General features: G+C 37.7%; 10 protein-coding genes across 10 annotated transcripts; 5 read left to right on the forward strand and 5 right to left on the reverse strand.

Annotated features, from left to right (window-relative positions):
- The first annotated feature begins 590 nt into the window (after window positions 1–590).
- EV154DRAFT_605990 (uncharacterized protein) lies at window positions 591–4,764 on the forward strand. Its single transcript, XM_051607508.1, has 7 exons — window positions 591–673; window positions 735–876; window positions 944–1,152; window positions 1,224–1,554; window positions 1,612–4,059; window positions 4,115–4,334; window positions 4,392–4,764. Exons 1-7 carry the CDS (start codon window positions 614–616, stop codon window positions 4,696–4,698), a joined length of 3,717 nt encoding a protein of 1,238 aa, XP_051453400.1. The 5' UTR covers window positions 591–613; the 3' UTR covers window positions 4,699–4,764.
- A 22-nt stretch (window positions 4,765–4,786) lies between these two features.
- On the reverse strand, window positions 4,787–5,671 carry EV154DRAFT_522743 (histone chaperone). The gene is made up of 5 exons (XM_051603026.1): window positions 5,542–5,671; window positions 5,367–5,482; window positions 5,093–5,310; window positions 4,963–5,029; window positions 4,787–4,904 (listed from the first exon to the last, which is right to left on the reverse strand). Exons 1-5 carry the CDS (start codon window positions 5,648–5,650, stop codon window positions 4,887–4,889), a joined length of 528 nt encoding a protein of 175 aa, XP_051453401.1. The 5' UTR covers window positions 5,651–5,671; the 3' UTR covers window positions 4,787–4,886.
- Window positions 5,672–5,923: 252 nt separating this feature from the next.
- Window positions 5,924–6,490, forward strand: EV154DRAFT_539944 (translation protein SH3-like domain-containing protein; the record flags this gene model as incomplete). The annotated part of the gene is made up of 3 exons (XM_051604382.1): window positions 5,924–5,939; window positions 6,045–6,157; window positions 6,221–6,490. The coding sequence occupies 3 exons, from the start codon at window positions 5,924–5,926 to the stop codon at window positions 6,488–6,490; spliced, it is 399 nt and encodes a 132-aa protein (XP_051453402.1).
- Window positions 6,491–7,930: 1,440 nt separating this feature from the next.
- On the reverse strand, window positions 7,931–9,302 carry EV154DRAFT_522749 (thiazole biosynthetic enzyme, chloroplastic). Its single transcript, XM_051603027.1, has 3 exons — window positions 8,492–9,302; window positions 8,388–8,426; window positions 7,931–8,315 (listed from the first exon to the last, which is right to left on the reverse strand). The coding sequence occupies exons 1-3, from the start codon at window positions 9,278–9,280 to the stop codon at window positions 8,205–8,207; spliced, it is 939 nt and encodes a 312-aa protein (XP_051453403.1). The 5' UTR covers window positions 9,281–9,302; the 3' UTR covers window positions 7,931–8,204.
- Window positions 9,303–10,073: 771 nt separating this feature from the next.
- EV154DRAFT_522750 (uncharacterized protein) lies at window positions 10,074–12,794 on the forward strand. Its single transcript, XM_051603028.1, has 4 exons — window positions 10,074–10,541; window positions 10,616–10,743; window positions 10,854–11,026; window positions 11,127–12,794. The coding sequence occupies exons 1-4, from the start codon at window positions 10,170–10,172 to the stop codon at window positions 12,722–12,724; spliced, it is 2,271 nt and encodes a 756-aa protein (XP_051453404.1). The 5' UTR covers window positions 10,074–10,169; the 3' UTR covers window positions 12,725–12,794.
- Window positions 12,777–14,733, reverse strand: EV154DRAFT_522752 (uncharacterized protein). The gene is made up of 6 exons (XM_051603029.1): window positions 14,397–14,733; window positions 14,224–14,329; window positions 13,637–14,148; window positions 13,488–13,575; window positions 13,119–13,430; window positions 12,777–13,041 (listed from the first exon to the last, which is right to left on the reverse strand). The coding sequence occupies exons 1-6, from the start codon at window positions 14,624–14,626 to the stop codon at window positions 12,829–12,831; spliced, it is 1,461 nt and encodes a 486-aa protein (XP_051453405.1). The 5' UTR covers window positions 14,627–14,733; the 3' UTR covers window positions 12,777–12,828.
- Window positions 14,734–15,728: 995 nt separating this feature from the next.
- Window positions 15,729–17,025, forward strand: EV154DRAFT_522756 (uncharacterized protein). Its single transcript, XM_051603030.1, has 2 exons — window positions 15,729–16,804; window positions 16,864–17,025. The coding sequence occupies exons 1-2, from the start codon at window positions 15,941–15,943 to the stop codon at window positions 16,912–16,914; spliced, it is 915 nt and encodes a 304-aa protein (XP_051453406.1). The 5' UTR covers window positions 15,729–15,940; the 3' UTR covers window positions 16,915–17,025.
- A 942-nt stretch (window positions 17,026–17,967) lies between these two features.
- Window positions 17,968–20,183, forward strand: EV154DRAFT_522760 (ClpP/crotonase-like domain-containing protein). Its single transcript, XM_051603031.1, has 8 exons — window positions 17,968–18,387; window positions 18,460–18,486; window positions 18,546–18,659; window positions 18,721–18,802; window positions 18,870–19,001; window positions 19,057–19,249; window positions 19,324–19,711; window positions 19,766–20,183. Exons 1-8 carry the CDS (start codon window positions 18,349–18,351, stop codon window positions 20,117–20,119), a joined length of 1,329 nt encoding a protein of 442 aa, XP_051453407.1. The 5' UTR covers window positions 17,968–18,348; the 3' UTR covers window positions 20,120–20,183.
- A 4,799-nt stretch (window positions 20,184–24,982) lies between these two features.
- EV154DRAFT_568090 (uncharacterized protein) lies at window positions 24,983–25,312 on the reverse strand (the record flags this gene model as incomplete). The annotated part of the gene is made up of 1 exon (XM_051606057.1): window positions 24,983–25,312. One exon carries the CDS (start codon window positions 25,310–25,312, stop codon window positions 24,983–24,985), a length of 330 nt encoding a protein of 109 aa, XP_051453408.1.
- Window positions 25,313–25,876: 564 nt separating this feature from the next.
- Window positions 25,877–26,596, reverse strand: EV154DRAFT_391670 (uncharacterized protein; the record flags this gene model as incomplete). The annotated part of the gene is made up of 1 exon (XM_051595120.1): window positions 25,877–26,596. A coding segment is annotated over one exon (720 nt), but the record flags the coding sequence as incomplete, so codon positions are not given.
- Between the last annotated feature and the right edge of the window lie 1,332 nt (window positions 26,597–27,928).

Genomic DNA, 27,928 nt, shown 5'->3' on the forward strand with positions numbered 1-27,928 from the left:
TACTATTATTTAGAAGTTTGGCTTGCCTTTTTTGGAAGAGTAAGAAATGAAATTGAGACAAAAGTAATTAATCTTTGTACAGCGAAGATAAAATTCAGATACTTTGCTTACCTAGTCGGACAAGGTAATTTAGTAAAAGAGTAACTATAAGTTAAGATACAACTATAATGATAATTATGGCGGAAAATTATTGATTTTTTTTTCTGGATCCCTCTTCTGTGATTCCCGCTTTGCTGTTCTGATTAATTTTTTGGTATTTAATCTTCTTCCATCAATGAATTTAATATTAGGCAAAAATTTAGAACTGCTGCTGTATCCCTGTTAAAGAGCCTTCTTTTACCGTTGATTGAACATCTGCAAATAGCCCCACGCGTATATACAAGCAATTCTGAACCTTGGTGATTGTCTATCCGTCTTTCAGAAGTAGCATGTATCAATAATGAAGAAGAAAAAACGGTTATCCCATTAAGTTTAGAAAATTGATATGATTATGGCCCGTGGATTGGACTTTATGCATATATCAAACATATTGAAACGTGACTTGTATTGACTGATATCCAAAGTTTTTTTCAACTTTTTGACCGCGTATTTTTTTTTTTATAACAAAACCAAAATGAATCCGTATAGTGCCTTGGCAGATTCTAACGAGCTCATTGACCCAACCGACGTCAAAGTAAACAAGCGTGTCTCAACATTTAATTTCTAATGAGAGGAAAACTAAATAAAATGCGTAGTTCTTTAAATTTACAGGTCTTGTTCCTGACGCCAAAGTTATTTTGCAAGAGGAACCTTTCGAAGTAACCAAGTATCCAGCTACTGTTTCATTATTTGCCGTCTCAAATAAGAATGGTTATTACGCTTCAGCTACAACCAAAGGTAATCTTTTTACACTTGTGCTTTCTAATGTATAAATATTAAAGCTTGAATGAAAAACAAATAAAAGGCTTCACTTTTGGCACCACAAAATCACTTCGACAAGCTATTTACAGTGCCAACAATGGTGCTGCTGTCACCATTGATAAAGACGTTATTTGTGTCCCTCTGGAAAAACCAGTTCAACAAGTTCGATTCTCTGGCGACGAGACTTTGCTTCTGGTTAGCTTGAAAGGTGGTAATTTGTTCATTTATAATGTCAACGATATCCTGACCAAAGTAACTTCTTGAAACTTTGTATTTTTAAATGTATCTACTTATTATTATTATTTTTTGATTTTCTGTATTAGAAAGAGAAAGTTATACCAATCGAAAGTTACGACTGGGAACTCAATATTAAAGATTTACGACCTAATCCAGAAGCACTTCCCAACTTGACAGCTTTATTGTTTGACGACAACCATTGTAAAATTATCGATATCAATACGGGAAATACGCAGTGTGATATTCCCGTGGACAATATATCAGCGATTTGTTGGTCTCCCAAGGGAAAGCAAATTGTATGTGGAACTACTGAAGGACAACTTTTACATTTTGATGCCAAGGGCGTAGCAAAATCGGAATTACCTATTCCTGCAGCCATGAGTGCAGGTCATGGGGAAGAAGAAACAAACAGATATGGTAAATATTCTGACCAAGTAGTTGAAATAATCCTGTGTTAAAAAGTTACAATCGTAGTTCAGGACGTGTTATGGATCGAAAATCATATTTTCCTCGCTTTATATAGCCGTCCACGTACCAGTGATGATGATGATTTTGTGAATGATGGATATATTATCAACAGAAAACCAACAAATGGATCCACTGAGCCTGATTATATTCGTTTAGCTGAAATCACACCTATATTTACAACAGAAGGACGAGGAAATCATTTTTATATGGAAGTTATTCGTGATTTAGGAAAGGAAATCAAGCATCTTGTCATTATTACCAATGCTGCATCAACGGACGTGTCTGTTCTTGGACAAAATGAAGAAGGAGAATGGGCTACTTGGTCTTTACCCGAGAATGGTTTAGCTTTCTTGCCTTTATCTACTGAGACCTCAATGGACACCTATCCTCTTGGTATGGCCATCGATTATACTGCGGATGAAAAATTGCCATCGTTCGATGCTGGTGATGATGATACAGCCGTTGATCCCATGCCCGTCTTATATTTTCTCAATGATGAAGGTCATGTGTGTGCTTATCACTGTTATAACATAGACCTTGCTCGTAGAGGCGAACCTTATGTTCCGCCTACATTTTCTTCAACAGCAGCACCGGTTACCGCTCCCGCTTCTGATCCTACTGTTGCTGCTCATACTCCTACCGTCACACAGACTCCAAACTTCTCTGGATTTGGATCTACAAGCACTAGTTCATTTGGCGATCTTTTATCTGGTAAAAGTAGCACTTCACCTACACCAGCATCTTCTGGCTTCAGTTTCGGAAGTTTTAGTTCTTCTGCTGCTGGAGGGCTCCCTTCTTTTTCTAATTTAGGGTCAGCACAAAAGATACCCGCAACACCCTCGGCAGGATTTGCCACTGCCAAATCTAGTAATGATACGCCAGCCGCAGCAGTGCCTACATTTGGATCCACCACGAACTTTGGCTCTAGCGCTAACAAACCTGCATTTGGTGCACCTGAAGTTAATAAGCCTTTGTCCTCGTTTGCCAAATCCGACCAAGTTGTACCAAACTCAGAGAGTTCGTTTGGTAGTATGTCATTGGGACAGACATCCACTGAATCACCCAAATCAAGCTTTGGATCATTTGGTTCTTCATCCACTACGTCTGCATTTGGTGCCGCAGCAAACAAACCCGCCACCTCCGCTTTTGGCTCTACCTCATCATTTGGTTCGACTTCTGCTGTAGGCGGATTTGGATCTCTTGCAAAGAACACTGTGCCTGGGGCTACAACACCTACAACCACACCTTCTTTTGGATCAACAGCGACACTGGGAAGTGGAGGTTTTGGATCTCTAGCAAAGAACACTGTACCCGGAGCTACAGCACCTACCACCGCACCTTCTTTTGGATCGACAGCTACGTTGGGTAGCGGTGGATTCGGATCTCTTGCCAAGAACACAGTGCCTGGAGCCACAACACCTACAACTACGCCCTCTTTTGGATCAACAGCTACTCTTGGTAGCGGAGGGTTCGGATCTCTTGCCAAGAACACAGTGCCTGGAGCCACAACACCTACAACCACACCTTCTTTTGGATCAACAGCGACACTGGGTAGCGGAGGTTTCGGATCTCTTGCCAAGAACACAGTGCCTGGAGCCACAACACCTACAACCACACCTTCTTTTGGATCAACAGCGACACTGGGTAGCGGAGGTTTTGGATCTCTTGCCAAGAATACAGTGCCTGGAGCTACTACACCTTCATTCGGATCTACAGCTACTCTTGGTAGTGGTGGGTTTGGATCTCTTGCAAAAAATACAGTGCCTGGAGCTACAACACCTACAACTTCACCTTCATTTGGATCCACCACTACATTTGGGGGATCTGCGGAAAAGAAACCAGTGGCTAAGGACTCTCTTGCAAGTAAACCACTGTTTGGCTCACCTACAGCACTCGGTAATACGACATTTGGATCAACAGCAACCAAAACAGAAACATCGCCACTGACCAAGCCTAGCGAAGCCAAGAGTGCATCACCGGTTACTCCTACTACCGTAAAAAGTCCTGTTGCGGCCAAATCTGCCGAACCCAAACCTGCTGAAGTGAAAGCTGCAGTTGTTGCTGAATCAAAACCAGCTGCTGTAGAAAGCAAAAGATCTGAAGTTGAAACTAAACAAGCTACTTCTGAAGTCAAGGGTAAAGAAAAGCTCAAGCCTACAGCCTTAGATGGTATGGGACGTGAGTTTGAGTTACTTTATATCAATGTGTGTGAAGAAATTGATGAGTTAAGTTCGATCCATGAAAAGATTAATGATGTGATGAAGGCAAACACAATGGCCCGTGGACAGAAAACAGAGGATAGCTTAAAAGACAAGAACTCTGTGTGGAACTTGAGCGACGTTGCTGAATATGGTACTTTAACACAAAATATTATTGCAAGTATTGCCGAGGATCAAGTAAAGGCAACCAAAATGAAGGAATCATTCCAATCTCTTTCTGCAGCCAGTAAAAAATGTGAGTTAAATGATAAACAAATTGAATATGTTATTGACAGGCTTTTAATTAAAAGTGACGGACAAAAAAGAGCATATTATAACTGTTTTGGGCAAGAAATTTGATGACAAAATTATTGACGTACTGGATGAAAGAGAAATGGACGCCGAAACAAAGGATGAATTAAGTATGATTGAAAACAAGGCTGAAGCTTATGAGTCTACCTTGAGCAATATGGAATTTAAGTTGCAAGAATACAAGAAGCGCAATAAGATCAAGAATGAACATAATGCAGGGTAAGCAGAAAGAGGGGTTATTGCCATAGGATATTAAACTAAGTTTTGTTTATATAGTGAACTTACCTTGTATTCACTTCATCGAGCAATCCGTGATATTCAAAGAGAAATTGTTAGTAGAAGCAACGATCTTTCTAAACTCGAAGAACAAATGGCCGCGATTAAATTAAACGAGAACAAAAGACGAGCACAACAATCATCAGGCGGATTTTCGTGTGGAGACGTTACTGACGATGAAGAAGAACCAGAGATTAGCCTTGAAGTAATCAAAAATACCACCAGATACATTCGTCGTTTCAATTTCCTCAGAGATGTTTGTAGCCAATCTCGCTCAAAAGGACCTCTCCAATGTTCTGTTGAATAAATTACACACTCACAAATAAACTTTAGCATTACATACGTCTTAATAAACTCTCATTGTTTATCATTCAATTCCATTTTTTTTTTTTTTTTTTTTTTTTTTTTTTAGATTGTTTATTGTACATAATAGTGAAAGATTTTGATATAAATGGTATTTTTTGTAAGCTTTTTCTCAAGAGTTTGTTTGTTTGTTTATTGAACCATCATATCCTACAGACAAGAAAAAAAAAGTTAGCAGGTAATATCATTGACTGTAATTAAATCATACCTGATCAACTGATTGCTCGGTTTGTTGAGGAATAGTATTTTCAGGGTTGGTCCAATCAATTGTGTATCTAAAAGTAGGAAATTCAAAATTAATATGCAATATACAATGTTTGAATAATTGTCAATTTTACCTTGTAACTTTGGGCTTATCTGCCAAAATGTTTCTTTGTAACTGATCTATGATGACTTGCTCAGGAGGGTTCTCACGCAAGACTTCGTCTGTGTATTCGTTGTTCACATAATAGCCAACACGTACAAATTCCTTATCGTTATAAAGACAACTCAATAACACAACGGTTACTTCCAACAAGTCTTTAATAGGCAACAATTCAATTTTTGGTGCATCAGCCTAAATAAGAAAGAGATGAGTCACTGCGTGTGTCTTGTTTAAATGAAGTAACCTACACAGAAAACGAACTTGTTAACGCCTACAGGAACAGGGCCAACCATAATAGAATCAAGTACTTGGTCATACTCAGAACTTTCGGCAGCTCCAACGTAAATCATTCTCCATTCAAGATCTACAAGCACGTTCTAATTAACGTTTTTTCCTTTTAGGTTCTTTTGTTTATAAGCTTACCATCTTTAAGAGGGGCGTTACATTCAAAAGTAATTTCAAATTGAAAAGGGTTTTTAAATGATGTGGGGTTGTCTAAAACTTGGATATTTAAAATATTGACGAGAGACATTTTTTTGAAGTCAAATGGAAAATGAGAGAAAGAAAAAAATCAACAGACGCGAATCAAACGCGTTACAGTCAGTATGAATTATCTGGTCATGTCCGGCCCGGAGTGATTTTTTTTTTTTTATAGTGTTGCCTCCAACTATGCGTGGAAAATTCCCAGCTTATGGGGGGTGACAATACAGAAACGGGACCCCCCACAAGAAAGTCCGAGAAGTTTTGAAGGGAATAGAGCTATGATGCATACATCGATCCTTCTTTCTGTGCACCCTATTCAACCATGAAATTCAGTGCTGGTACGTACTTCATTAATGGATGGATGATTTGAGAAAATTAAGAAAAAAAAACATCCACCCTGATTTTTTTTTTTTGGGCTCATTAGTAACATGACCTTCATTTAGACGTTAGTTCTTCTCGCCGTAAGAGCAGAAAGGCCCATTTCTCTGCCACCTCCGATGTTCGTCGCAAGATTATGAGTGCTCCTTTATCCAAGGAACTCCGTGAAAAGCACAGCGTAAATACACCTTCCATCTTTTCTTTTTTTTTTTTTTCCTCTCAAATCTAATAATCCATGTAGTGTCGCTCTATTCCTGTCCGTAAGGACGATGAGGTCATGGTTGTTCGCGGTACCTATAAGGGCCGTGAGGGTAAGGTTGTCCAAGTCTACCGTAAGAAGTGGGTTATTCACATTGATCGTGTCTCCCGCGAGAAGGTAAACGGTGCCACTGCTCCTATTGGTATCTCTCCCTCCAAGGTTGTCATCACCAACCTCAAGTTGGATAAGAGTCGTGTTGCTATCCTTGACCGCAAGGGTAAGAAAGATGCTATGAAGCAGGTAATAAACTAAAAGGCACAAACCCAATTATATTTGCTAATTTTAATTGTCTCTCTTAGTAAATCGCTAACTGATAGACTCTCGACTATTCTTTTTTAAAATAAAAGGAATCAAAATAACATAGCACTTCTCCCTTTTAACTGTACATAAAGAAAGCCGATACTTTGATTTGGACAAGTTTTAATTAGTGTTTAAGGTTTTGGGTATGACTGCATGAAAATCAAAACTTGCTTTGTTAGTCTTTTATTTTTAATTCCCGAACATTGTTCCTATGGTATCGAAGGGGGACTTGGACTAAGATGAGAAAACTAAATTATATGTGACCGGTCATGCTATACTCTTTGGAAGTACATTAGCTTTCCCAAAGTACCAAACTGATAATCACAATATCCACCATAAAGTACGCGGTCTAAGCTCGACCATATTATAAACTTTTGAAACAAGAGAGGCATAATAAATGGCCACGTTAAACGACTATCACTCCTTATCCTGTGATTTATTTAGAGCGATAAATAAGGTATACAGTGCACCCGACTATCATGTAATAAGGGCAACTATACATTTTTGTATATCTGTTGACATATTCCTCAACCCCGATTCTTTCTTTTAATAGCTTATGATAGTGTTTGTTGTTAACAACTAAATAATTACCACTTGTGCAATTTTAAATTTAACAGCTACACGAAGACATGACGGCACCTTTAACAATTAACGAACTTACATATGCTGCTGAGTCAGTGTGTGTATTCGTACAGGAACCCCATCGTCCACAATTGCATTAAGACGATGCAAACTTGATTACTGTGCTGAGTATGTATGTGCCAGTTGAAAAGGTCGCCAACTGCATTTTATCAGAAATCCTTGTCTTTTTCAGAGACTGTGTGAGGAAGAATTAAATACTCGATTTTTTTAACCTTTGGCGGTGTATTGCATCGTCATTGAGAGACTGGTATTTTCTGCCATCATCATCGTTACTTTTACTTTTAAAAGAAATAAATTGCAAGTCATACCACCGATGCTCAAATTTAACTTTGAGTATATATTTCACTTACCTCGTATCACATCTAAAATATTCCAAGAAATGAATGATTAAATTATTTGAATCTTTTTTTACTAAATAAAGATGTGTATCTTTTATGAGGAAACAGATGAGGGATTATCCTTTACGAAGATCGATTATGAGCGTGGATTAGAAGCAGACATTGAGAATTTGTTCAGTTGGGAGCACTCACGTAATGTGCCTTTACAAGAAAGTGTTACAATCATCCGCCCTAGAAGATAATTTAGCTCAACGTGTTTACCACCCACTGATTGAGGGTTCTTACTACAGGTGGCGGGTTTTTAAGCACTGAGTGCACCACTGTGATTATATTTTTGTAAGTGTGCTCATATTTTATCCAGTCCCAAGTTTATGAGCTCTATTCTATTCCGACATAAGCTACGAATAACCCATTTTTAAGACAAAGAACAAAAATTGTTTTTTTTTATTAAAGAGGGGAAAAAAGAATTTGACATGGGCTAACTTCCGTGCGCTGCTATTATGCAGAAAATCACGTTCGAAGGGTATGATCTCAGCAAGGACAAAATAAAAAAGATTGTACCAAGCACCCCTAGAGCCAGTCGTACAGAAATAAAAAGAAACTATTCCAACAACCAACTTTCAAAACCTATATAAAAAAATAATAACAGAAGAAAAAAAAAGACGCCAAATATCAGAAACACTTTTTTAGATGGAAACAGAAGCCTTCTCCTCTTCTGCAGCTTGTCTAGCAAGAGAAGCACGAGCAGCGTAGGCAGCTTTTTGGCCAGAGATTAACATGGCACCAAAAGTAGGTCCCTAAATAGAATAGTGTTAGTATCGATGGGGAAGCGTATCGGCAGTATGAGTCATCTTTGTGTCGGGATGTACCATTCTGGGAGCACCATCGAGCTCAGCCAACTCCATACCCTACAGATTAAAAAAAAAAAGTTAGTCGTGGGTAATTTTGTGCTTGCACAAAGAGTAACACATACAGTAACAACCATGCCGGGAACAACCTCACGCGTATATCTGACGATATCATCTTCAGCAGCATTCATATCAAGAGAGAGCATTCCCTTGTTTTCCTTGATCAAGCCAATAGACTCCAATCGTTTGACACCACTGGCACCCATAGGTCCATCATGACCAGTACCGGAAACAACGACCTTGGCTTCAATGACGTTGGGGTCCATACAAGATTGGGTGTTGTGATTGAGAGTGACCAAAGTCCAGTTGGTAACAACACCAGCAACTTTACCGTTCTTGACAATTAAATCTTCAACAGCCGTGGCATTAAAGAGTTTAACGTTGGGACGCATCAAAAGCTTGGAAAGGATGGTAGAAGTGAACAAGGCAGCGTGCTTGACAACTACGTAGTTTTCCTTTTCTTCATAAGGGATCTCGAGTTCATCTAAAAACTTGTCAGCAGGTTTACGAACAATCATGGCAGAAAAGAGTTGACCACCTAACCAACAACCACCACCGGGAGAGACACTTTGTTCAATGATGGCGATTTTCAAGGAGGGATCCTTGGAGAGTTCCCAGGCACAAGAAAGACCAGCACTGCCACAACCCACAATGACAACATCAGATTCAGCATAATAGAGCATGTCATTCATATAACGAGTGACCATCTCGCGAGATACTTGAGATTCACGAATAGGAGCAAACTTGTAACCGTCAAAGTCAGAAAGGTTTTGTTCAGGCTTAAATTCATCACCACCAAGACGATGACCAGCAGCAGCAGCAGCAGCAGAAGTAAGAGTAGCAGTAAGAGACATAATATGAAGAGGTAAAAATGATAATAATGATCTAGATAAGCTGTAACTACAAGCTAGGGTTTTTATAGATGTTTTTTTTTTGTAGAGATGTTACGTGTTATTTCACGTAGATCAAACAAAAGCCGAAATGATGCAGATCCAGAATGGGTTCGGAACGGAGTTTGAATAGTACTGGGGGGTCGTTTACCCTAAAAAAAAACAAAGCGCGATCAAAGCGGGTAAAGTTTGTTTTTTCGTGTGTTATCTTTGCCCTCCCCCCAACTGATAACAGAAAAAGAAAAAAATATAAAATATAGAAATGTTATCCGACAAAATACAATCGCGTGTAACGTGCCCTTTTTTAATTCTGGACAACATAATATTTTTGTCAGACAATACAGAATGGTATATTTTACTATATTTGTGAGTATAATATGGGTGCAGGCAAGATATTAATCATAGAAATAAATTGTGCCTCAAAAGGAAGAAGCACTATTTTTTCTTATCATTTCTAAATTGCGCCTAAAATAATTTTTTTTATTTTTATTTGCAAGGCTCATTTGATTTTATTTATTATTAGATGCATGTAAACAAAAAGCACAGCCGTCTTTACCCCAAACATGAATTTTAAAAAGACCAGTTCTACATAATGAATAATTCTGCGGGTTTAAAACAACAAAGAAACAAGCGCTTCCATGGGAATTTTATAATTAGACAATGTAGATCACCCGTGACTCGGTATTAAAAATTTAAAAAAAAGCTTAACGGGGGCAAAAGGGAAGGGGGGTGGGGGAGGGACGCGCGGATATTTAAAAAAAAACAGTGCAATATAATGATTTAATTTTGACCAAAATAATCTTTTTTCTTTATCTTTATTTTTTTTTTTTTTATATATATATATATATAAACAATGTCCCAACAAGCTCGTGTGGATATCGTCACTGGTGTTTTAGGTAGAAACCATCGTACTGTAGAGTTCCCCAAGAACAATGGTAAACAAGAACTCATGTCTGAAGTTTTCGGTAAAAACGTGTTTGGTACCAGAGAAATGTCTGACAGACTTCCTAAGCCTGTCTTCAAGACTTTCTCCAGCCAACTCAAGGGTGGTCAAACCTTGGATAAGGTCACTGCCGATGCTATTGCTCATGCTGCCAAGGTTTGGGCTCTTGAGCGTGGTGCTACTCATTTCACTCATTGGTTCCAACCCTTGAATGATTCTACTGCTGAAAAGCACGATTCTTTCCTCACCTTGAAGACTACCTTCTCTAACGGTCTTCCTGATGTAAGTTTTATTTATCAATCAATCAATCATTTTCCCTTGTGTGTCGTTGTACTAATTCATAAATATTTGTACAGGTTACTGCACTTGAAACCTTCTCCGGATCAGAATTGTTACAATCTGAACCTGATGCTTCTTCTTTCCCCTCCGGTGGTATGCGTACCACTTTTGAGGCTCGTGGTTATACCGTCTGGGACACCAAGAGGTGAGTAATAGAGAGAGAGAGAGAGAGAGAGAGAGAGAGAGAGAGTGTGTGTGTGTGTGTGTGTGTGTGTGTGAACGCTCGAGTGAAAAGACTAAACAAACGTTTGCTAGTCCCATGTTCCTTCAAGAAGGTCCTCACGGAACCATGGTTCTTTACATTCCTTCCGTCTTTATTTCCTATAACGGTGAAGCTCTTGATGAAAAGTCTGTTCTTTTGAGATCTTCCTCTGTCATCTCCAAGGTTGCATTGGAAATCCTTCATCTTATTGAGCCTATTGAGGATGGTACGTATTTATTACCTTTTCTAAACTGAGTTGGCTTGATGATTGGTTCAGTTTGGGATTTGACTTTTAAATATATATAACTAAACAATATTTTTAATAGATGTTCCTCGCACCAAGGAGATTTTCACCACTTTGGGAACAGAGCAAGAATATTTCTTGATTGACAGAGCTCTCTATGCTCTCCGTCCTGATCTCAAGACTTGTGGTCGTACCTTGATTGGTGGACTTCCCGCTCGTCATCAACAACTTGAAGATCATTACTTTGGTAAGATTCCTACTCGTGTCTTGGCTGCCATGAGCGAAATTGAGCTTGAATTAGCCAAATTGGGTGTCCCCATCAAGACTCGTCATAATGAAGTTGCTCCTTGTCAATTTGAGGCTGCTCCCATCTTTGAGGAAGCTATGCTTGCTGTCGATCACAACTTATTGACCATGGATATCATGCATCGTGTTGCTCACAAGTACAAGCTCAAATGTCTTTTCCACGAAAAGCCTTTTAAGGGTGTTAACGGTTCCGGTAAGCATTGTAACTGGAGTTTATCCACTGACCGTGGTGACAACCTTTTGAGTCCTACCTCTACTCCCGAAACCAACTACCGTTTCTTACTCTTCTTGGTTGCCTGTCTTAAGGGTGTTTATGATCACGGTGATCTTCTCCGTGCCGGTGTTGCCTCTGCTTCCAACGACCATCGTCTTGGTGCTCAAGAAGCTCCTCCCGGTATTATTTCTGCTTTCTTGGGTTCTGAATTAAACGAAGTCTTGAACGCTATTGAAGAAGGTCGTCCTGTCAACAAGGTTTTGGCTGGTACTGAAACCACTCACATGCGTGTCACTGGTACCACTCTTGATCTCAAGGTCGCTACTTTACCCAAGTTGAACCGTGATATGACTGATCGTAACCGTACCTCTCCCTTCGCCTTCACTGGTAACAAGTTCGAGTTCCGTGCTGTTGGTTCCAAGCAATCACCTTCTTTCCCCGTCACTATTCTTAACTCTGCTATTGCCTCTGCACTCATGGAGATCAGAGATGATCTTAAGAAGCAAAAGGGTGATAAGGCTGTTGCCTCTGATGAGGATATGCTCGTTGTTATCCGCAAGTATATTACCCTTACCAAGAACATTCGTTATGAAGGTGATAACTACTCTGATGAGTGGGTTCAAGAAGCTGCCAAGCGTGGTCTTCCCAACATTGTCAAGAGTCCTGAAGCTTTCCAACGTCTTTTGACTCCCAAGAACAAGGAGATGTTCATGCGTCTCGGTGTCTTTACCGAACCCGAATTAGAGTCTCGTTATCATATTTTGTCCGAGAAGTATACCAAGGAAATCCATATCGAAGCACAAACCCTTGTGGGTATGCTTATTGAACACGTTTTACCTGCTGCCTTCAGTTATCGTCGTGAACTCTCTGAATCTGCTGCTTTCATGAAGCAAATCAGTGCTGAATCCGCACCCGAAATGAAGTGGTTGTCTCAATTAGCTCCTATCTGTACTGGTCTTCAAGATGCTGCTGAAAGCTTAGAAAGTGTCTTGGCTGAAGCTCAACATATTGAAGAATCTTTTGCTGCTGCTGACCATGCCTGTACCAAGGTGTCTCCTGTCATCGAAAAGGCTCGTCTCTTGACTGATCAATTGGAAAAGCTCTGTGCTGATAAGTACTGGCCTTTGCCCAAGTACCATGAATTGTTCTCTACTCTTTAAATTTCTTTTCTCACTCTTTTATCACTCATTAAAATAAAACAAATCGCATATATTTTGAATCAACAAACAATACAATCATTTATTTTTGTGGTAGCAGTCAACATTTATCTTTTACCTCTACGCTTGCCATGCTTTTGTTGTGGCGTGTGTGTTTCGATATTTCCACCTTCTAATTCAGGATGACCTTGTACTTTTTCACGCGCCTCTAAAAAGAACATGAGGTCTCGCACTTGGTCACTCAATTCCTTGATGGCCGCTTCCTGATCTTCCATGCTTTTTAAAATCACTACGTTGTTTTGTAATAGCGAGTTTGTTATCTACAAAACGACAAGAGTTATAAATGTGTGTGTGTGTGTGTGTGCGTGCTATAAATGTGAATTTCTGATATGTATACCTCTTTTTCTTCTAGCCACACATGTTTGGTAGATTCAGATTTCTCTTTCCAGGTTTCCAATTTCTTATCCGCTTTTTCTTTACCCTTTTCAAGATCTGAGATGACCTTTTCCTTCACCTTGTTTTCGGTCTCTATCCTATGATTGTTGGATCTGATTTCATTTGCTTTTTCTGTCAGTTGTCCCAGTTGCATTGTTAAACCAGATATCTCTTTAAATACTTTTTCCATTTGGTTTTCATAGTAGATACGTTGAGAATCCAATTGTGATGTTAACAAGTAGTTATATTCCAATGCTATTGCTTCTTCTTTTTCCTATGTCCCGTAGTTGTTTTTAGACCTTTATCACACATACATAATTATTATTTCTACCTGAGATGCAGCATGTTCGTTCTCGGTGTTACTCGGTAATTCGACCAATTTTCCATCGACTGCATTCTGTATTAATCGATGCACATATCTATCATAAAGTCAGACGGGGTCAGTCAATCACGTTTTTATCTTTAATAGATACACCATACCCATCACCTGTATAATCCCACACTCGCTGTGTATCTATTTCTAAAGCATAGAGATGACTTGTTTCCTTATAATGATCATACGCATGAGATCCTGCATATCTTCCACATCCAATATACCCACATATCAAACAAACCCAAAGGTGAAGCACAGATTTACAGACTGCACATTCATTGGGATCCTCTTGATCCCCGATATTACGATCTTCCTCTGGGATTGTTCTTGTTAATTTGTGTTCTTGTTCTTGTTGCTCGAGTTCGTTGGAAGGCTTTTTTTGTGAATATCGACATACGGGACAACTGCCGTCACCCCATTTCGACAAACAATGACAATGAAAGGTATGTTGGCATAAAATTGTTAGTAATCCCGTCAAGGTATCCAACATGGGTTCTAAGCAGACGGGACAAGCAGATAATTGTTCCTCGCTTTCCTGATCTGCTTCTGGGAAAGGAAACGGGGACATGTGAGATCCGGTCTCGACAGATTCAATATAAACCACTTGACATCGCTCTGGCTACACTTTTTTTTATTAGTATCGTTGCCTTCAATAACTTGTCATGGTCAAGTTATTTCTTTCTTTCTTTCTTACCTCCATGGAACTAAAGAGTCTGTTGCTATATTGGTTATAATAATCATTTGCTGAACGTGGATCTCGAAACTTCATCAAGACCATGTAAGAATCAGGCACGGTGTCACTAATAATTTATTTTAATGTGCAAGCTCTTTCTTTTGTTTTTAAAAGGCATTTATGTTTTGTTTTACCGAATCACTCTATAGTGGCTCACAAAAGAGTCGACAGGAGCAACAAAGCTAAGAAAGTCGGGTATGGATATATGAAAAGGAATGGCAAAGGTACATAAGACTACGGCATCGACACTAGTGATTATTGAAGTGGGTTCATTGTGTTCTATTTTAAGTAGACCGTAATTGTGGTGACCTTTTTTAGTGCTGGAGACAACGGAAGCAACGAGTGATCCTTTATGGTTTGCCATTTTTATTTTGGGTGCGGAACAAGTACGAAAAATATAAAAGTCTGCTGATGCATTGTGCAAATCAATTTTTTTTTTTTTTTTTTTTGTGTGTGTGTGTGTGTGTGTGTTCGTAAAGTTTAGATATCACCTGAAAATTGCTTTAGATAGACGCTTGTCATTTAAATATAAATTAAACAAACGTCAAGCAAAAAGATTGGTATGTGAGACATTAAAATTTAGAATAAGGCCGTAGTGCTGTGAACTTGGCAAATAGTAAATTACGCTTAGGATATTTGCCCAGGGACATCTTTTTTTTTTCCTTATTTCCCCCCTGAGCCAAATATCACTCGGGACACGAGTGTATAATTAGGACAGTTGGGGAAAGACATGATACTTACTGCAGCCATAAATTAAAGCAAGGGAAATTAAGGCTGGCTATGATAAACGAGATGCCTTTTGCCAAGGTTTTAATAAATCTTTGTATTTTGATCATTAGAGATATAATCCAACGCCACTCTAAATTCTACTAGCATTACAGGTGGTACACCGGGGATAAGGACGGAAACTTTACTTATTTGGTAGTGATATACATGTTTTACTCAACCGGACAACTACCGTCAGCGACCCCCTCACATTGAAGCAGAAGAGCGTGTTTGTACAGTCATGGTGTCTACATGAGCAAGATCTAAAATAGACTGTAGAAGCCGGTAATTCTTCATTGGGTTTCTTTGTTAGCCCTTGAAGAGCTGATCGTATTCTATGCAATGTTCAGTCTACAGTTTTATTTTTATTTTTACATTAGAATAGTCGAACTTGCTTAAGAACAAACATATGGCAATATTTAAGATTTTAAAATATTTGCCGGTTCAGTGCAAGAGTGACTGACTAAAGGAGTTGAAAGAGGGGTGAAGAAGGTTTACATATGTATGAAGGTCTGGTATGAGGATAGATGAAAATTGTAAAAAGGTAAATAAGCAGCAATAGATGTAATAAAGTGGCTCTCTCTGTATCTGTGCTGAATACACTGATGTACAATCTATTAGAGATATGTTGAAACGGTGTGTGCGGGAACAAATTGTAACAGAAGGTCTGGTGATTTTTTTTTTTTGGTATAAATATTCACATCACTCCCTATAATTTTTATCTCTTTGTTTATCCTTTTTCTTCTTTTAAAACCCTTTTTTTTTTTTTTCATAGCTTCATTTTATTATAAAAGAACTGAAAAAGCATCATTTACGGATCTTGAGCTTTATTTCAACAAGCAAAAAAGAAAACATTATTTTTATTTAATAGTCGCCGTTTTTTATTATTTTTCCTTTTATTCTTTTAATAAGAATGTTGTTTGATAAAAAAGTTTCATTGGAGTCTTCCAGTTATCGTCGTCGCTATCTTGCGCGCATGTACGATCGCTTAAATAATGTCAAGACCGCTTATAATGACTATAGCATCGCTTCCAGTAGTTATGACCCCTACCAGTTGAAGCAATATGCCGAAGAGGTACAGTATGACCCTCACCAACGAAGAATCAAATCCATCAAGAAGGTGCCTGCTGAAAAGGATCAGTATCCTCCCGCTAAACGTCTTCGTTCGATTGCTGTTTCTGCTGTAGAATCTATTTCACATGCTCTTCTTTACGGTGCCTTTGCTGCTTACAAGTATGTGTGCGCCGAAAAAAAATTTATCTGCTTTGAAGAACCAGTCTCGGTCTGTGAGAATCGTCAGCATGACATAATATCACAAGATGATTATATCATGGACTTTACGCCCACAACAAATCAATTTGCTGCTCCTTCAAAGCCACAAAAGAAGCCCAACAAACTCTGTTCATGTCCAATCGAACACAATTATCTTGTTGATGATGAACCCAATAAGAAGTCCACTGATCCTCGTTTTGATCCATCTGGCCAATCCATGCTCAATGATTCAATTTATGAGGATTCTGTTCGTCAATCATTTGCCGACAATCAGGAAGTCTTGGAAGATAGTATTCAAGCATCACTCTCTGAATCCATCTATCAATCATCGGTCAATCAACCACAACAATCTGTCTATCAATACTATCAAATACGCCGACCAAATACAATCATTCGTGAAGCTAATGTTCTCCATGACATTCAAGCTTTATTGGAAGATAAATCATCCAAGAGATCCTTTGATGATATTGACACTCAAGATGAATCTTGGGAATACATTGACAAGGTAAAATAAAGGAAATAAAAGTTTCTAATCTGGATTACTAATACATGTACGCCAAACAGACTTCTTTGCCACCACCAAAACCACCTAGAAGAATGTATAAACGCAAGTAAATATACATCTTTATCCTTCAACACACCAAAAAAAAAAAAAAAAAACCTTTTGTAACAAGCTTCATTCATCATTATAATTATCATCTTTTTTTTTTTTTAATCTCTTTTTTTTTTTCATTCTTTTTTTTTTTTTTTTTCTTCTAATCATCACCCCCCATTTATAAATATTAGCAAATTTGCGTAACCAATTACCCCCTAAAGCTGAAAAATAAACAAATTTTTCCTCACTGTTCTCTCACACACATCATTGTTTACACCTCCCAAAATGGATAGTTTACCTTATACAAAAACCCATGTTAGCTTTAACTCATCGTTGAAAGTTATTTAATCTTTTATATAACTGCTTGATTAAGGGCCATGCTCAATATGTAGGGTTACAGCTCTTTTAAATTTTGGACAAATTAAAAAAAGTTTTTTTAACGTTAAATTGGGATCTACATTATTAAATCCGTTCATATGGCCATGCACAACGACCTATTACTCATCAACATATACGATGGGGCTTGAAAATCATGCATCAATAGAAATTAAGGCACCGTCCAGTGGTGGTGGTGGTGGTGGAACACCCTTCTCCTACTGCTACTAGTCTGTCTGGTGTTGGCAACGTTTTCACACGCATATTACAAAAAACACGAATACTGAGGGGTAGTCTGTCAAGTTGAACTTGTTGCATTATAGCTCCCTTTTTACTTACTCCCTGCGATAACAAAATCACCTGCGTTGCCAAAAAGGAATTACCCATCACCACTGTTGCAAGGAATCCAAGCGCAAAGATCAATAAGAGAAACCTGAAAGGATTGAAAACCAATATGGACCGCGCTTAAAATTGACTGGTTCTTGTTACCATCAGGTGACAAATAATCCTTACTTTGGACTGACGCTTGAATGCAAATCCATTTGTATATAACTGTAGATATGTCTAATTTGTTTTATTGAAAGGTAAATAAGGTAAAGGGTAGGCAAAAGTGTACTTATTGATCTCAATCAGCTGGTTGGGCTCATCTTTTTTTATTTTCCCTCCTTGTCCTATCATCCTCTTTATACTGGGATTTTTTTTTTTTTTTTTTTTTTTTTTGGACGAAGTTGATAAAATGACCATCAGGTAGTCAAAAGTTTTTATTTTAACAAACGAGAATAAGTGAGATAACAAAAGGCGCATTAATTTAACAGGTAAAGTAAAATGATCAATGATTCAAATTGGGCGCAGATTGATATTTACAAGCGCGCAAAACTATCTGAAAACGGCCAAATTGGCACCGTGGAGTAGTGCAGCGTTTAAAGAGGCTAAACCATTGAAAAGGCTAAACACATTGACACAGTTGTACAAAAGCTATCAGTCATCAAAAAAGGAGATAGCTCCGACACTCGTTATAATGTGGGAAAAAAGAACGAACAAAACGTTCCTTTTTACGTCCATTTGCATATTATAAAGAAATGACTTTGAGAACATTGCAACTTGTTCTGAAAAGAGGAGTAAGCAGTTTATATGTTTCTAGCAAAAAAAAAAAAAAGACACAAATATTAACAGTTTGCACCTTTTGAAAGTTCACTCAAAAGCATAACGCTGTAGAGGTAAAAATAGGACTACAGCAAAAATAATCTTTGATCCTCAACCCTTTCTTTTCTCATAGCCAACGGTTCTTATTAAGAAACATTTGGGGTCACGTCAATTCATTCTCAATAAGCCCCGTGTGTTAAATGCACTTGATATGGAAATGGTCGACATCATTTATCCAAACTTGAAGGTAAACCCTCTTTTTTTTTGCGGAGGAAAATAATTACCTATGATTGACACTTCAAAACAAGTCGTGGGAAGTATCGGATCAAGCCAAAGTAGTCTTTTTTAAGGGGAGGGGAAGAGCCCTTTGTGCTGGTGGAGATGTAAAAGGTATACCCTGAAATAAGGGTATCCATTCATCTTGAGCTAATATCATCTCTTATCTTCATCCTTTTAGATGTTGTCTGTAGCGTCAAAGATCCCAAAAAACATGATGATTTGGCTCATCAAATCGAAACAGAGTACGATATGCTTCATTTTATGGGCACCATGAAGACACCTTATATTGCTGTAATGGATGGAATTACAAGTAAGGAGAAGGGAGAGGAATCAGAGGGTCAGAGATAAACTTATTTTATTTTCAGTGGGTGCAGGTGGTGGTTTATGTAGTTTTGCTCCTTTCAGAATTGCCACAGAAAATACTCTTTTTGCTATGCCCGAAACTGCCATTGGTTTATTTTGTGATGTGGGTGCAAGTTTCTTTTTATCTCGACTAGATGGACATTTGGGTGCTTATATGGGTGCCACAAGTAGAATTGTGAAAGGAGAAGATGCCTTGTAATGTACTTTTTTTTTTTTTTTTTCTTAGTGGTTTTACTGTTAGTCATGCTAATTTTTTGATTTCTTAAAAGATTTGCCGGACTTGCAACCCACTTTGTCCCTTCCTCTCGCATTGAAGCCTTGGAAACGCGTTTAGCCGAATTAGACCATGTTACACATGATATCGTTCATCAAACCATCGAAGACTTTGCAGTAAAGAAAGATCATCAACCTGCTACTTACACCTTACACGGTCAAAATAGAATTACCATTGATACATGTTTTAAACACGAGCACATGGAAGATGTCCTAGATGACTTAAAAGCTGATGGATCTAAACTCTCGCTTGAAACAATCGATACAATCTTGAAACGTTCTCCATCAGCCGTTAAAACTACACACGAGCATATTAGACGTGGTTCCAAGTTGTCCTTGAAGGAATGCTTAAGAATGGAACATGTCTTGTGGCAGACTATACCTGTAAGTGGGTATTCATCTAACGTGATCTTATTTATACTTACGGATACATATTAGTATGCTCATGACTTTATTGAAGGTGTAACTTCTCATGTTGTGCTTAAAAAACAGCCTAAATGGAACCCTGCTACATTAGAAGATATAGATTTGGAGAAAGACATCAAAGTAAAGCGGTTCCACGCAAATATCAGAAGAAAATTGTTCTTCTCCAACGATCAAGATTTCCATGAACTTCCTTACAGACGTTACGCTTTACCTTCAGAAAAGGAAATTTTGGATTCCAAATATATGCACAGTTTAAGAACTGTAGAAGATACGGTACAATGGTTTGAAAACGATAGAAATGGAAAGTTTGGCGTGCGTCATAAAGTAGAGGATGTGCTTGATAGAAACCTTAGAATTTTAAATTAGATTGTATCATTAAAAATCCCCTTTTTTAATTGCTGTCTATACCCACAGTCAGGAAATACCATACGTCGTGCTCACGTATCTAAAATAACTGATATAAAGTATATCAAATTTAATATAATCACTCGGGAGAAATCTGCTGGAGATCAGAGATCACATAAAAAGAAATTGGGTACGTGGGATTATCAGAACATAAAACCATGTTTTCGTTCAATACAAAACACTTTTAGACTTTAATCTGTGGTAAGCTTGCTTTATTGACATACAACTGTAATATACACAAAATACTTACTCCTTCGGCAATGAGAGATAAGGAATTTTTTAGTTACAAACTACGGTTGTGTATGTTACAAAAAATCCTCAACTATACCATCCCTAGTTAGATAAGATCTTTTACCAATGCTTTCAATAAAACTTACAAAATTCTGGTAGGCACTGTGAGATGTAATGTGGCCGATGAAATAACACTAGAAACTTGATCGAATGCGTCGACATTTTTTTTTTTTTTTTTTTTTTTTTTTACATCTGTCTTTTGTGCTTTCGAGGTACGAAAAACTTCCTAAATGTCTGTATGAGTGTTACTCTAAAAATTTTACGATGGACCCTTTGCTCAAGTCTTATTTCCACGGCAAAAGTTTATACAATTACCAGTGATAAGCCTCTTGTGTTGACTGGTACCATCGTCGTATTGTCCGTTCACTGTTATATCGATAGAATAAATAAAATTAGACACAAGTTTAAATACAAATTCATCAATACTGTACAACAAGATATCGCCCAAAGATGTCAAGATCTTAATCAATGGCATATAAATTTGGATAATTTTAAGTTCTGGGTTGCACTACAGGTAAACCGTGGTATCGTTTTTTGAAGGAAAGGCAGTAACTAAACACCCGTCGCAAAGATTGATTGCATACTACCTGCTGTATTTTATTTAGTACAAAAGATAGGACATTGTCAAAATCACTCATTCAAAGAAGAACGTATTTTGTGTCTTTTATTTACCCAGCTGATATAAGGCAATTGTCTGAACTTATAAACAATAATATTATAACTTAAAAGGTCAAATTTTTTCGGGATAAACTAGATTATAATAATGCGATGCCACTTCCAATTTAACCGATATCATTATATTATAATGCTTGTTTTAGATATGAGGTACGCAATCGTAAAGTGCATAGGAAATTTTTTTTTGCTTTTTTTTGTTTACTAGTGAAATGTAATGGCCGATTTCCTTACATATCTTCATCAGAATCGACGGTAACTAACAAATTTTATTCTCTTCTGCAACAAGAAAAACAGGGTTCAACAAACATCATTGATTCATCCAACTAGACGGGGTTATATTTCCTGATGCTATTGCTGCTATCGTGAGTATTGATTTATCTGGACGTGTTACTCGAGTTCTTAAACTGCGTTCATTTCTGATCATATTAAAAAAAACAACTAGATAGGAACATAAATGAATTACTATGCCTAATTGAATAATTATGGGAGAGACCCTACCACCTGTTGGTTAATTTAAAATGATAACATCAAACAGAACACTTTAACATTAATGGTAGAATTCCAAAACGCAAAATAGAAATTAAATTGTCAGTCGTTCCTATGACAATCTTAATTGCCTCGACTCCGACTCCAGATGTGGTTACAGGCCTTCAGGCTGCGCTTTTATTCTCAGTAATATATAAATAATAATGGAATTGTTATATTAGAGAATTTAGGGGACTCAGATTTTCATTAAGTGTTACACTACAGCATTCACAGTGACTTTTATCACTGTCCAAATACAGACTAGTAGAAGGCCAATAACATGAATTTTAAAAAGTTGGTCTTTATATATGGGATATTGACAGAAGCGATTGGCTTATTTCAAGGACAGATTAGTGAAAGTGTTTACACTAATAGTGTAAAAAATGGTGGAAAAAAACACTAATCTGATTTCCAAACAGTATAATTTACTTTTTAGTACAGTGTAAATTAAAGTCTCTATTCACCCCCTCGATTTTTTTTTGGCCTTTTTTGACCTATGAAACTGCGAATTCGATTTCACTTAAATTTTGATATTTATGCGGGGCTGCTCTGTCAAAGCATTAATAAATTGTATCTTTTTACTTTCATCCCAATCCCGTTACGTTTATCTGAACTTTTAATTGTTTTAATGCCTTTATTAAACGAAAACACCCCTAACCTTTCTGACGATGATTTTCGGGAGCTCCTTCCCTCAAGTGCTTTTGATAGATTGCACGTACAAAACCAACAAATTTGGTATGCCATTGTTGCACGTTGTTGGCATTGATTGCTTCAATTAGACATTTTTTGTATGTGGTGTTTTTTAAAAGACGAAACCCAAGCCAATTATGAGTGGGCGGTTTCAACATTACGTATGAAGCTGTTTTGGTGCTATGTAGAACCATTTGATCCCAGCATTATTGCTATTGACCGTAATTTGGCATGAAAAGGCGCTTTAGAGACCATTTTTGATTCCAGTACAATTCTTATCTGTCGTTGGCATTAGTGTTCGGAATGAAGATCGAAACTCTCGAGCGAGCTTCGATCGTGTTCCAGTCGAAGCTCGCTCGCATGCGTTTTTTTGCAGCTCGAGCTCGCTCGAAGTTTCTGAAGCTCGGCTCGGTTGCGAATACGATAGCTCGAACTCGCTCGCCCTTTTTATTACACAAAGTGCACGTCAAAGTGATGTTAATTACAGAAAATTATGATAATAAAATTGTTATTTATTGAAATAGAAGTTTGAAAAAGGAAAAGAAAAGTTTTTTTTTCACCAGCTATAACACCAAATTCGGATAATTAAATCAAACTATTACTGCATCCATAATTATAATACATTTGGATTTTTGAACATGAAAGTTTAAATTAATTCTGCTACGTCATGTTACTATGGTTGCTGTAAAAAATTGGCTTAGTTGGGTATAGTGTGCAACAGTGTTTCATTTTCTATGGTAAATGTGTTTGTTGGTTGTACAATTAAATAAAAGTCCAAAGCATTTTAATTGGAATTATTAGAGCATAAATAAAAAAAAAATGGTAAAGGGAAGAAAAGATTAAAATCAAGGGGAAATGCCATCTGTAGTCTTTCAAGGACCTTAACTTTAAAGTGACTACTATCGACATTTTAGCCGAGCGAGCTTCGAGCGAGCATCGATCGAAGCTCGCTCGAACCCAAAAAAAGTGGCGCAAGCTCGAGTACAAAAACTCGGTTCGAGCTTCGTTCGAACTGGCGCAAGATCGGTGCAAGCTCGAAAAGTTCGAACACTAGTTGGCATATCAACAAGAAGGTTTTGGCCGAATGCAAAGGTTATTTTTTAACAGATGATGATTGGAACGAGTTCATGATCAGATGGAATAGATGTATGAACAGTTTCGATGAAGAAGAGTGGGAGCAAAACTGGAGTGCCATGAGGGGCAATTACGAGCTAACCACAAGATACCTTCCATTGTTTGTATACCTGGAATCAACATGGTTGCCGTTAAAAGAGCATTTTGGGAACCCTTAGATCTGTGGTATTTGACAAAAATAATGCACTTGAGAAATAATGAGATAAATGTATATCTTTATTGGAGGTAAAAAGAACTCTGCTGCTATGAAATAATTAATCCTTTTTATATTGCACGACTCTCCTAGGTTTTGATGATGAGTCAACCTTTCTGGCTTTGGAATAGATCTATACTTTGTTTCCTGCCTTGGGTTAAATGACTACTACTCGTTAGAATTGTTTCCAGTTAACGTTGTCCCATATCAGTGGATCGGGAGCACGGGTACTCTAATAAATCTTTAGTGTTACAAGACACCTATTTATCAGATTATGCAACGGTTACTGTAAAAGATGCATACTTGTTTGTCAAGTATAGTTGGCAGTAGAACATAATAGTTGATAATTTATTTATTATCTTTGTAATGAATAAAATACGATCCCAAATATAGAATATTTTATCGAAATTTGTATATTTGGTTGTAGAAGATAGTGTCGTATTTGGGTATGATTTATTAGAAAATAAACAAATAAATCGAATAAAATAAAAACATGGAATAAAAACATCCTTTAATATTGAGTAACAGCATACACCTGTATACTGCTACACAACGACTCCTACTATGAGTACATATTTCTATATAAAAAGATTGCATGATTGGCTTAAAATCGATATACGAATGACAGTTGGATATAGAATTCTATACCACTGAGTTACGATATCACCAATCGGGAAGAGAAGCTTCTCCGATCAAATCAAGAAATATAAGAAAGAGAAACTTAATATTAATAGTTCTCTCAATGGATTAGCTACCCATAGAGAGAATAGAACAGCTATTTATATAAATGGTTCATTTACTTATATATTGATAAACACAACTTATACGACTGTAAGTGTATAAGAGAAGTAGTGCATGGAATATTTGGATGCCTATTTTCTACAACTAAATATACAAACATCGATAAGATGTTCTATATTTAGGGCCCTCACAAGCAACAAAATTATTTTTTTAAAGATCCCGATTAAGGACTTTATTATTATTTTTTTTTTTTTTTTTTTTTTTGTGAAAGGTTACTTCAGACTTCCAAAAGAAAGCTTTTTCCAAAATCCATGACGTTGCTTTTTAATGACCCTTTTTGAACGATTAAAATATAAAGTTCACTCAAAATGCTAACCTATCTGTTATTATTTTTCAAGGACTGTATTGTTTCGATATACTTTTTATTTCTAGAGAAAACAAAATGAACCTATCTCAAATTGTTACAGTAGTTGCTGAATCGCAATAAATTTTATTTGGACTTGATGATGATATGAATATGATTATGGAATCAGACATTTCTACACTTTACCGACAACAAAGTCTCCACTACAGTTTTATTGCATTCTCGATGTTGCCTGTTCCATCAGATCGTGAAACTCCCAGTGTTGAAGAGGTGCACTACCAGTAGAATTAGCATCGTCTCGTCTGGTTCTGAACGTATCACAGAGGCGAATCCACTTGTTATTCATCGCTGCAAAGTCCCTTCTACCGTTGATAGCGTCACTGGCATTAAAAGCATCTTCCGTTGCCTTGTTCAAATTCAGCTTTGCTTGAGGTGAGCGAATAACACCCACGTTTACAACGTAATCGGAAAACAACTCGATCAAAACGTTGGTGCTTGCTGAATCCCATATGACGATGGTAGTGTACTTTTGGAAAGGCATTTGGTTAAATAACATTGGATAGTTAATAATTGGTAAAGAAAAATGAAGAGGATCACAAACACAACTCTTTTATCAAAAAAAAAAAAAAAAAAACATTGGTGAGTTCAGTAGCTCAATTTGGCTGATTTTTCATCTGATAGAAGGATTCTGGGGTCGTTGGATTTTAATCCTTTATTGGGATATTTCGAAAATTTTGGCACTGGAGAAAATTCGATGTTATTGTTAATGTGTTATTTGTGTGAGTGAAATGAAACACTCACTTACATTATTGGGAGTAGGAGGAGACTCTGACTGTGTTACCAATTTTTCTTTATTTATCGAAAATATATTATAAAATAAAAAATAAAATAAACTTATACAATTATCAATAAAAGAAATCGCAATTTCAGGAATAAAATAAATATATATATAAAATAAGGGAGGGAGGGAGGGACAGTCAGAGTCTCCTCCTACTCCCAATAATGTAAGTGAGTGTTTCATTTCACTCACACAAATAACACATTATTGGTCATGAGTCGGAGACTCTGACTGTGGATTCAGAGTATTAAAACCAAGAGGATTACTTGAAAGAGCCATAGTCGTAAAGTTAGTGACAGTTTGACGAGATAACCGGTAAAAGTTGTCAAATACGCAAGCAGAAGCCCAAGAACCATGCACTAAGATATCATCCAGGTTAGCACCATGTAAAGCAGCATTGGAGGAACCAACAGCACGAGCACGAGGAGGAGGGTGACGTTGGTCAGAGCTATCATGCACCGTGATATGATTGAGTAGGCTACGAACATGTCGGCTAATAGTTTGAACAGACACAGATGAGTTGAAATCATTGAGACTACGTACGAGAAAACCAATTGTTCTTGAAGGTCTAGTAGGATGAGGACCGAGACAAGGAGTAGTAGCAATACGAGCAACATATTCTTGATACACTAGAACAGGACATAAAAGAGAATCAGGATGTTGATGTATAAATACAACACGTTCAATAGGAGAGCCTCCACGTTTTTCTTTTGGACAGTCTATAACCAGTTTGAGTTGAGAAGTGGTGGTAAGGACAGAAGTTTTCAGCATGTTGATACGGTGAAGGTCAGCATGACGAAGAAAACCAGTAATAGCTAATAAGAAACACAGTTTCCTTGTAAGTTGTTCGGCAGTAAGAAGATTGTTCGGTCCCCAAGAGTGAAGTTTGTCAAGTACAGGAGTTAAATCATAGTCGGGTCTGTCGAAAGATCGTATGGTTAAAGCACGCAAGTTGGTAAAAAATCTGATAAAGTTTGAGTCTTTTAGTATTTCCTGACGAGCAGATGGGTCGTATAACTCAAGTATTGCAGATTTATAATTGAGACAGGTTGCCACTTTCCAGTTTAAAGTTAGATGACCATAAGAAAGATAGTTAACGATTTGAGCAGGATCAGGACTAGAAGCATTAAAACGATGTAGTTCACACCACCGTATGAATTGTTGTTGGATAGGGTTATATCTATGGACTGAAGGTTGAGCTTCAGGGTTAAGAAAAATAGCAAGAGCATTGTCATCATATCCATTTAATTGAAGTCTTTGCCGTTTATGTTCCAAGCCAGAAGTTCCCATTGTTGATTCTTCTTGAATAGGTCGTCTCCTTGGAGGTTGGGGTGAATCATGTTGGATGGTACTAGAAGAGGTGGTTCCTTGGTCATGGATAAAAGCAGAGGGTACCAAATTGCACTCGGCCAATTGGGCGTGATTATGGTTGCTGTTGTTGGGTGCTGATTCAAATGTTGAAGGCATCGTGGCAGGAGGTTCCAAGGCGGACATAGAAAGACTCTCTTCCATCGATTCCATGGGGTCAGGAATGCATTGGTTGATAGTGCTTGAGGGTCCCATTTCCAACTGAAGTAGTGTTGAGTTTGGTGACTCTCTCGACTCGCAAAGCAATCGACGTTGTGTATCCCCCATAGTTTCTCTAACTGTTGGTAATATAGTTGATCGATTTTCCATTCGATTTGAGTGATCATTTGCCGTGATGGGGAATCGGCTGGGTTGATTGCTGACGGAATATATGTGAGATGCAAGCGAGTGTTGGTTTTCAAACAAGTGTTCCAAATTTTTGATGCTAATTCCATGAGTGCTGGTGATCGGGTCCCCCCAAAATGGCGTACATAGGCTATTGCTGATGTGTTGTCGCAATAAATGCGTATTACCTGACCCTGAAGTTGTTTCATCTTCACACACTTCCATATCACTGCTAGTTCCCTGTAGTTGATATGTTGTTCTAATTCCTCTGGAGTCCATGTTCCACTCATCACTTGATTGTTGATCACAATTCCCCATCCGCTGTTCGATGCATCTGTGAATACCTCTTGTTTCGGTGTCTCTGGTAAGAATGATAGACCGTTCCATTTGGTTAAGTGGTTGATCCACCAATGTAAGTTCTCGCAAGCTGGTGGTGTAATTGTAATCATTGTGTTCCATGAGATCCCTTGGTGAAGTAGTTGATTCTTCAGTTGTAGTAGTTCTCGAGTTCTTAACCTGGCTGGAAAGACGGCTGGAGTGGTTGCTTGTGCTTTCCCTATAAACGATGATAGATTGCGGAGACTGCACGACTTGGTTCGTAACATTTTCAAGGCTTCCCGACGGATG

The sequence above is a fragment of the Mucor mucedo genome (genome assembly GCF_025094135.1).
Source record: "Mucor mucedo strain NRRL 3635 chromosome Unknown EV154scaffold_117, whole genome shotgun sequence".
NCBI lineage: Eukaryota > Fungi > Mucoromycota > Mucoromycetes > Mucorales > Mucoraceae > Mucor > Mucor mucedo.

What these genes read in the sequence shown, in the direction of transcription:
- EV154DRAFT_522750 (XM_051603028.1), top strand. Translation starts at nt 10,170, where the DNA reads ATGTCCCAACAAGCTCGTGTGGATATCGTCACTGGTGTTTTAGGTAGA. An exon ending in TCTCTAACGGTCTTCCTGAT is followed by an intron (nt 10,542 to 10,615) that starts GTAAGTTTTATT and finishes ATATTTGTACAG; the next exon opens with GTTACTGCACTTGAAACCTT. An exon ending in ACCGTCTGGGACACCAAGAG is followed by an intron (nt 10,744 to 10,853) that starts GTGAGTAATAGA and finishes AACGTTTGCTAG; the next exon opens with TCCCATGTTCCTTCAAGAAG.
- EV154DRAFT_605990 (XM_051607508.1), top strand. Translation starts at nt 614, where the DNA reads ATGAATCCGTATAGTGCCTTGGCAGATTCTAACGAGCTCATTGACCCA. An exon ending in TTGACCCAACCGACGTCAAA is followed by an intron (nt 674 to 734) that starts GTAAACAAGCGT and finishes TAAAATGCGTAG; the next exon opens with TTCTTTAAATTTACAGGTCT. An exon ending in AAGAATGAACATAATGCAGG is followed by an intron (nt 4,335 to 4,391) that starts GTAAGCAGAAAG and finishes TTGTTTATATAG; the next exon opens with TGAACTTACCTTGTATTCAC.
- EV154DRAFT_522743 (XM_051603026.1), bottom strand. Translation starts at nt 5,650, where the DNA reads ATGTCTCTCGTCAATATTTTAAATATCCAAGTTTTAGACAACCCCACA. An exon ending in TAACGCCCCTCTTAAAGATG is followed by an intron (nt 5,483 to 5,541) that starts GTAAGCTTATAA and finishes ACGTGCTTGTAG; the next exon opens with ATCTTGAATGGAGAATGATT. An exon ending in GATAAGCCCAAAGTTACAAG is followed by an intron (nt 5,030 to 5,092) that starts GTAAAATTGACA and finishes TCCTACTTTTAG; the next exon opens with ATACACAATTGATTGGACCA.
- EV154DRAFT_522749 (XM_051603027.1), bottom strand. Translation starts at nt 9,280, where the DNA reads ATGTCTCTTACTGCTACTCTTACTTCTGCTGCTGCTGCTGCTGCTGGT. An exon ending in TTCCCGGCATGGTTGTTACT is followed by an intron (nt 8,427 to 8,491) that starts GTATGTGTTACT and finishes TTTAATCTGTAG; the next exon opens with GGTATGGAGTTGGCTGAGCT. An exon ending in TCGATGGTGCTCCCAGAATG is followed by an intron (nt 8,316 to 8,387) that starts GTACATCCCGAC and finishes TATTCTATTTAG; the next exon opens with GGACCTACTTTTGGTGCCAT.
- EV154DRAFT_522756 (XM_051603030.1), top strand. Translation starts at nt 15,941, where the DNA reads ATGTTGTTTGATAAAAAAGTTTCATTGGAGTCTTCCAGTTATCGTCGT. An exon ending in CTTGGGAATACATTGACAAG is followed by an intron (nt 16,805 to 16,863) that starts GTAAAATAAAGG and finishes TACGCCAAACAG; the next exon opens with ACTTCTTTGCCACCACCAAA.
- EV154DRAFT_522760 (XM_051603031.1), top strand. Translation starts at nt 18,349, where the DNA reads ATGACTTTGAGAACATTGCAACTTGTTCTGAAAAGAGGA. An exon ending in AACTTGTTCTGAAAAGAGGA is followed by an intron (nt 18,388 to 18,459) that starts GTAAGCAGTTTA and finishes ACCTTTTGAAAG; the next exon opens with TTCACTCAAAAGCATAACGC. An exon ending in TGCTGGTGGAGATGTAAAAG is followed by an intron (nt 18,803 to 18,869) that starts GTATACCCTGAA and finishes TCATCCTTTTAG; the next exon opens with ATGTTGTCTGTAGCGTCAAA.
- EV154DRAFT_522752 (XM_051603029.1), bottom strand. Translation starts at nt 14,626, where the DNA reads ATGGCAAACCATAAAGGATCACTCGTTGCTTCCGTTGTCTCCAGCACT. An exon ending in GACTCTTTAGTTCCATGGAG is followed by an intron (nt 14,149 to 14,223) that starts GTAAGAAAGAAA and finishes AAAAAAGTGTAG; the next exon opens with CCAGAGCGATGTCAAGTGGT. An exon ending in TGTGGCTAGAAGAAAAAGAG is followed by an intron (nt 13,042 to 13,118) that starts GTATACATATCA and finishes GTCGTTTTGTAG; the next exon opens with ATAACAAACTCGCTATTACA.